Below are 8,610 nucleotides of genomic sequence, written 5' to 3'. Positions count from 1 at the left end.
AATTTTACATTTCGTTTTAAATGTTTGAAAGCATTTATATTGATTATTTATATTCATATAAATACTTTTTTTGTTTACAAAATTCCATTTCAAATTAAATTGACAAATGCAAAGCTTTCTGCGACATAAAAATATCTCCCTTAGTAAACATTTAAGTAAAATTACATTTGAAAAATATTGATTATTAAAAATTGGTAATAGTCTAAACACTATATAAATAACCATCTTTGCTCAGAAATCTTGTATCGTGTTTGTATATTGAAAATACATTCCATGAAACTAATTATTTGTAATACATCATACATAAATATACTAGATGATGGCCAATATGTGCTGTTTATTTTTCTAAAATGTTTAGATTAACTAATAATTTGTTGAAAAATATTTTTTAATATCTAGAAACTATGGACTTGAAAAATGTATTTATAACACTATGCTAATGCATATTAAGTATTGTCTTTTATAAACTTAAATCATTTAGTATGAAGTACAATAATATATAATAAATTAGTTTTGTGCTGTGAAAGAAATTGTTCTTTGGATATTAATTAAAGAGCTGACAAACCATGATTTACTTATGTTTAAGAACACTTAAATTTCTTTGTAAAAGTATACTTTAAAGAACATCAGTTGCAGCTGGTTTGATTGATGAAAAAAATTAGAATTCTGCGCATTCCAAATTCAGGTGATACTTGAAATATTGTATGTCTATAGATTTGCAAAATTGTATAACATGTAAAATTACAAGTATTCATTCGCAGCATTACAGTAACTGTGTTCCTTTCATTATGTTATTTTAACAATGATTAGATATATACTTATAATATAAATATAATAACTTCATTTCTCGATGGTTAACAATAAATTAAACATATATGAATGTTGAAAGAATGATTTCAATCAATCCGTTAATATTTGTAAAACTAGATGGGTCTATTATAATGTGGCCGATGGTCATATTTTTTTATCACAATAACAAATCTTTGTTGTCATGCTTATCATTAATCACAAACACGGTCTTAGATCACGAGTTATTACTTATCTCATTAGGAAGCTCCACCTTCACGAGTGTTATATTGTTATCTATCTCAGAAAAACATTTAAAAACGGTATAGTGATGGAGCGTACAGAACTACGGATTAATGCATGTTTTATGTCCGTGAGTCGTGACGAACAGTTAAAAGTTCATAGGTCACAGAGACAGAGTAAGGTCCGATAGACATATATATATATATAAGCTTATAACATTCAGTATTGTTATTAATCATACTATGGATGCGGCATTCCAGTTTTCATTAGACATACACCTTTAGGCTAACATAATGGAGAGATAAACGATGATTTTCAATCGCACAGAGATGTAACGATGTTGCTGATGTCATGGTATGGTATCAGTTGTATTGGTTTACACATTTTTGTACAATGCCGAATCCGTAAGTTTAATATGAAGTTCTATTGAGATATTCTCTACATTGTGACTACGAAACGCTAGAGTATTCTGCTGTTCATGATCGTGCTTTACAACCAATGTGTATTTATCCGAAAATAGTTTACAACATAATTTAAAATCTAGCGCCGTCCATCTATACACAATTGACTTTGTCAAACGGTCATAACATTAATTAATTACAATTAATTACACGAGTTGATAGAAAATTGTACGTTTAAATTTTGATTTAATGTGCCGTGTTGGATTTAAGAACTGAATAAATTAACATTCGATATTTTATCAGTTTTCAAGCCCATTTGGATTTTATGATGTAAATATTAGTGCAGTGGTTTGAGTTTCTGTAGTCTTGAAATATTACATGTACCTGTGGTATGGGACAACCATATTATAAAATGTCATTATTGTAAGTTGTGAATTGTAATTAAGTCATTCAGTTATAATTAAAGGTGAATCTATCAGTCAACTTATCGCGATGGCCAATGATTGATAATACATTTTTAATTGTTTTATTTATTAAAAATATAGCAATGTACATAGATCGCTTCATTATTTTACTTATCTTAAACTTTTGTGAGCTAATGAGTTATTATAAAATTGTATTTTTAAATTACAATCAAAGGTAGTTTTTTAAACTAATTTTGAATAAAATTTTAATGACTTATAAAAAGTCAATAAAAAGTTATGACACAAACGGAATCTTTACTTTAAATAATTTTGAACAATATTAAATTTAGGTAACTATATATTTACTCTTACAAAACTATTATTGTACGACCAATACATTGGAAATTAATGATCAACTGTACAAATTGCAATATTTTTTTTTAAATTTCAGATATTAAATAAAAATTATTTGGCAATTTTACTTTTTAAAACCTTTTAATTCTCAGTTTCTAACTGCATATAGTTATCGCTCACCAAGTATTTAAAATAGTCTAAAAATGTGTCTCAAGAATACCATAATTTTAAACTTCTTCTATATAATAATATTTAGCCAATATAAATTTAAATTATTTATAAGAATTAACAGCTTATGGTATGTTGGAAACCAGCAATCTATTATATTATTCTTTAAATGAAAATGTATCATATTAAACATCATTATAAGCAATGGAACATGAACTACCACTACCACAACCGGTGCGTACTGAAACTGCCAGTTTTAAGATGGACATGCGCAATTTTGACCAGTTTTCATCTCTTGCATTTGTGTATTTTTATTTGAAAAATAGTATAGCATTGATAATATATTGTATTAATAAGGTAATTAAATACCTATGAAGATACTGAAAGCTATTTAGATGTTTTTTTACCATAAAGAACAGAATATTTTAAATATTTTTTTAAAAACAAAGCTTTCTTAAATAATGTTCCATATAGTAGTTATTTTTTACTATCAATAAGTTTAATTTTAATGAAGTAAATTATATTTAATAATATATACCTATATTATTAAATATTAATAAATGTATATATTGATGAAATATTATAGAATATTTATAAAACTTATTATCAAAATAAAATGCTTATATTAAAAAATGCGTCTTATCATAAATGAACCATATTGGTAGCTCAAGCAATTAAGATTTTATTTCTTTAAGAAAAATTGTGAATAGTTTTTATTATATAATTTAAAATGTGACATAATATCATTAGTTATTTTCAAAATGTATATGTTTATTTCTCAGCCTATATTTTCTCAATATACCTATTTTATAACCTTCAGTATTCTTTAAATTAACAATATTCATGGTTTTTTTTTTTATTATTAGATAATCAATTTATTATGAATAATTCACCATTAAAAAAAGATAACAAAAAAAAAAAAACAACAAAATTAAAACATTTCACCAATTAATCTAAACAGTATACATATTGTATTTATATAATAAACCAAAACCTTTTTAACAAATGTAATAAAACATTTTAAGAACTTAAAAAAATTAGTGTATACTAGAAACTCTACTCGAAAGACTATTCCATGCCCTTTTAATTTGAACATGAGTAAAATTATAGCTCCACAATGTTGAAAATAAAACATTTGCATTTTTAACATATTCACAATTTGATGGCTGAGAATTAATTCGGTCGAGCGCTTGTTTTTCACTCAAATTATTGCGCTCTTGAAGTCTTTTGGTAGCCTATAAAATATAAACTATGTAACTTTTTTTTCAATTAGAATCTAGACTATAAACAGCATACATAATTACAATTTTTTTTAAGTATATTTAAATAAAAATAATTTATTATTTAATTGAGATTATCTATCAAGTATATTTGATAATTTAATAAAATACATGCTATAAAATTAAACTCGTCATCAGTTAATTTATTGCCTCCAAATATTTTTATTTTTTTTTCATTACTATTATTAATTAATGTATTATATTTTACTTCGTTTGGTGGAATAATTGAAACCCATATTTCATGACAATGGTATTGCCAATTTGCACTTAAAAGAACAGCTGCTTCTAATACAACTATATTATGATCTTTGGTCGATTCGATTATTGATTTTATTCTTTGCAATATTAAAGGCCAAATTATTGTATTTAATTGTTCCAGTTTATCCTAAAAAATAACATACAATAATTATGAAATATTATTAATCAATACTGACACAACCATTACCTTGTTATTAAAAACTATGGCACCTAATTTTTTTCTATCTACTTCGTTATTTGCTGTCAGTATGCTAGGACCAAACACATCAATGATATCTTGATATGCAGGCTGATTTATATCATAAAGCCTATGTGCTAAAGTATCAGCATTAATTACAAAAGCTCCTAGATCTTTTAAATAGTTAGCAATAGACGATTTGCCACTTGCAATTCCACCAGTTAATCCAATAATATATGGACATGAGGGTATATTATTATTTGGCTAAACATAAAAATATTGAATATATATAGTATCAATATAACATAAAACTTCAAATTATTATTTATTATTTATTATTTACTTGTGGTGGTTTTAAGAGTGTACCTAACAATCTCATTCGATAATTGCTTGAACTAATTTTTTGTTCTTCTTCATCACAACAATCACTCGTTGTTTTATCTTCCTCTAATAATGGCACAGGTAATATATCTAATGGTCGTAAACCGGCTTTAACTCTTTTCTCATTAATTAACTCTCCACCTTTCATGGTTTCTTCACTTAAAATAATCATCTAAAATATAAAATTAAAAATACTAAACGAATAAATGCAATTATAAAATTAATTTAAAAACCTGAAATGTAGGATCATGAATTGTTGGACCATAAATATCATAAATAGGCAATACTTCATATTCTAATGTTGGATCAATATCTTTTAAAAATCCTTCAACATTACTTATTCGAGTATTACAAGGTTCAATAAGTTCCTTTAATTTTTTAGCTGAAAAAATTAAATAGAATTGCTCTAAATTCTTTAGTTAGGTGTTGTAATAATTAATAATCAACTATGTATAGCTTAAAACAAAATAAATAACAGTTATTATAATATAAACTGTAATTTACATTCTAAAAATTATTTAAATGTTGTAAGATTGTGTTGGTAGTTACAAAAATTATAATGTTGTATAATAACAATTCAGTAAATAACAAAATAAATAATCTATATTAATGAAAATTTTAATAATTGTAAAAAAAAAAATCAGTTTTAATATAAAATATTCTTATTTAATAGATTTTTATTGAACTAAAAAGAATTTTAAAATTAAATTAATACTATTTTCAGTTAATAATAATTTAAATTATTTGTATAATGTTGATTTAATCAGTATTAAAATTACAAGTAATAATTGGTAATAATTATAATACAGATCTATGTTTATAATAAACATTTATTTATAATATATGTGTAAGTTTAACGTAATAAATTACTTAATTTTATTAAGATATTAACTTACAATTTAACATGGAAATGTCGGTAACGCCCACAGTTAATTTTTTAGTGCATTTTAGTGCAGCTGTACTTAATAATATTTTATGACCTTTGTGAAGTCTATCAAAAGTTCCGCCTAAAACTACACTCTCGTACAGTTCATTTTCCATTTCATCATATTGGGTAGTTTCCTTTGTATCAATTGAGCTGTAAGCTTCATTTGGTTGCACAAATACTGTCTTGCAATTAGGAGACTTGTTACTTAATGACGACATTACATGATGAAGTTGTTCAGACTTAATATGGTCGTCATAGAAAATCACATCTACAGGTCGTTTAGTAGCAATCTGAGAGTCAAATGTGCCCTTGAAACCACATAAAAGGATGCGTACATCCACGTTCATGGGACTTAGATTTTTATAAGCGTCAATCATCATAAATCTATGTCGTACAGTTTTCTTATCCAGCATTGGAATTGGGAAAAAATGGACGTAAAGTGTACTCTGTACATCGCGTTGTATTTGCGGAAATATGCGAAGCAGACGAAACGGATTAGAACATATCAATAACCCAGTATTGGCCATTATTTATTTATACAGAACAAACACGGCTTATCGGTAGGTATCACGAACGTTGGACGCCAATTAATGATTTTAAAAATGAGTGATTTAACTCAACCAAAAAATTTAGATTGTAAAAAAATTAATCAAAATGTGATATTGAAAAATCAAATTTCAATGACATCAATTATACGATAAAGTTATGCAATATATTTTTACGAACACCTTATAAAGAACAAATATTTCACCTTGGTAATTGGTTGAATGATATTTCCATTTTCCGATTTCGCGCTCGACACTCAAGAGCCGAGAGCTGACGAATGTAATAACTGATAACTAGATAGCATTGATTATATTATAATAATAAACGCTGATAGGTTATCATTTATATATCACTGAACTACATTTTAGAACCATAGAATGTGGACAACGGATTGCATTCCACTTATTCCAGATCTAGATTATCCAGTTACAGTACTCTAGGGCACATAGCAGTCCAGGGTTAAAATTAATGAGGTTGAAATTGAAATTAAAAATCACTCAAAATAGTAATATTTGTAAATTATTATGTTGTTTTCTTGCGTTCAATCGTTTATCGTTTATAATACGTAGTGATTTACCTCCAATATTGTCGTTATTTATTATTTTATTTAGATTATCATATTAATAATTAATAAGGCAGAGCTATTAAAAATCACCAAATATACTTTTGAGTACCCTAAATATGCAGTTATATGCAAAATAAAAATAAATATCTAAAATATGCATTTTAAAAATAAAAACGATTATTTTTTTTATTTTTTGTATTTTATTTGATAGAATTTATTATTTTGAATTAATTTAATTTGTTCTACGTATTACAAATTTACAAGTATTTAATAACCAGTAATACGACATCACATCGTAATTAATACTCTATACTATTTATTATTAAAATAATTATAAATTAATCATATTGTCTTATTGGTGATCTTCAAACACTTCTACAAAAAACGTGCGCTCACGGACAGTTAAAAATCATAGATATTACACGACAAAAATTAAAAATACCTAAATGTATGTTATAGTTGTATTATTTAAAATGAAAACATCAGTGATGACTAAATTGATAAAATTATTAATTAAGTTAAAATATTTCCAAAAATAGAAAATGGATGAAATATGCCAAAAAACAAAAAAAAAACTCAAAATATTATGTATATATATGCAAAATAAAATTTCAAAACTAGCTTTGTGAAAGCATGAAACCTAGGTATTTGTTTCGTACACTGCTATTTTCGTGACTATGAAAAACAAATATGCAAATGCTACAAGCTGGGCCGGCGAAAGCTATGGGCGACCTGGGCGACTGCCCATTGCGCCAAACTGAAAATTATTTTTATTTAATTTATCTTTTAATACGCATTAACAATATATACAATTTGAAATATTCTAATGTCGTTTTAATTAAAGATGCAATTGTCTCGTATTTGCAGGGGTGGACTGGCCCGTTACAATAATAGATTAAAATAAATGGCCTGATAATATTTTATAAATTAAAAATATATAGTATACGAAAAAAACATAAAAATATAATAAATATAATGCATAAATAGGTATTACCTTATCAGCTCGTGTGATTTTAAGTATTATATTAATTGATAATATTATAAAATTATTATGAAGTGATCTTCTATATACTGTTGAAATTCATAATCAGGTGATGGATAGAATAGTTAAAAGTATGAATTCAAAATTTGTGAACAATAGTCCATTATACACAAATATATCGCTTCTATGCCCAGTCAACTTCAATAGTTTTAAACAAGGTTTATCAAAAACAGCCTTGAAAGCTCTCTCTAAAAATTTAATCCGATTTACAGTCAATGATAATTTTGGAAGAATTCCATCAATAATTAAGAGAAGAATTAGTAAGTTTTGGTAATAATTGGGATAACTTAAAAAAATCAGTTGAATACGAATATAATTTTGATTCAGAAAATGAATACCAAGAAATTGAAGAAACTATCGGATTAAATATGACCTGTAAAACATGCAAAAATTGTGCTTGTTGCAGTTTAAAGTTATTAGTCAAATACAATTTGTATAGTAATGCGTATACAAATTTATCTTTGGCTTATAATTATCTTTTAACACTACCGGTAACACAAGTAACGTGTGAGAGGTCATTTTCAACACTAAAATTCGTAGAAAATCGATTACGAAATACTCTAACTAATGAGAATTTAGAAGCGTTCATGTTGATGTCCGTGGAAATATATCTACATAAAATGTTAAACATATTTTTCAAATAATAAAAGTTTTTTATCATTGTTATTTTTTTTTACATACTTATGACCAAATCGTTGGTCCTCTGTTAATTTTTGGCCTGGCAAAAAAAATTCCTGGCCTAAAATATTAACCCAGTCCGCTCCTGCATATTTGTATAATGTAGGAATATAATAGTGCATCGATACCGCTGGTTTTAATGTAAAAATAATGCCTACACCACCGCATTTGTGTGTATCAATAAAATATATAGATGTTTTGTAATAATTATTTTCATGTAATATTTATCCATTTATAAATAAATTCATACACTTAACTAGACGATTACGTCTAGATTCGTTACGTAATGCGGTAATTATATACGCTAATAAAATAATATGTATAACCTTATTACAATATTGTATGATTAGGTTCATCTAATAAAGTTTAAAGTTATGATATAAACTACATACTAATTT

The 8,610-nt window shown here is 25.5% G+C and overlaps 1 protein-coding gene across 1 annotated transcript; it reads right to left on the bottom strand.

The window, feature by feature from the left end:
* Positions 1-3,304: 3,304 nt before the first annotated feature.
* LOC113559140 (bifunctional coenzyme A synthase-like) lies at positions 3,305-6,196 on the bottom strand. The gene is made up of 6 exons (XM_026964756.1): positions 5,350-6,196; positions 4,687-4,835; positions 4,416-4,625; positions 4,082-4,336; positions 3,845-4,021; positions 3,305-3,591 (listed from the first exon to the last, which is right to left on the bottom strand). The coding sequence occupies exons 1-6, from the start codon at positions 5,906-5,908 to the stop codon at positions 3,394-3,396; spliced, it is 1,548 nt and encodes a 515-aa protein (XP_026820557.1). The 5' UTR covers positions 5,909-6,196; the 3' UTR covers positions 3,305-3,393.
* Between the last annotated feature and the right edge of the window lie 2,414 nt (positions 6,197-8,610).

Source organism: Rhopalosiphum maidis, chromosome 3 (genome assembly GCF_003676215.2).
Source record: "Rhopalosiphum maidis isolate BTI-1 chromosome 3, ASM367621v3, whole genome shotgun sequence".
In the NCBI taxonomy this organism is placed as follows: domain Eukaryota; kingdom Metazoa; phylum Arthropoda; class Insecta; order Hemiptera; family Aphididae; genus Rhopalosiphum; species Rhopalosiphum maidis.
This window is presented reverse-complemented; position numbering and strand designations above follow the sequence as displayed.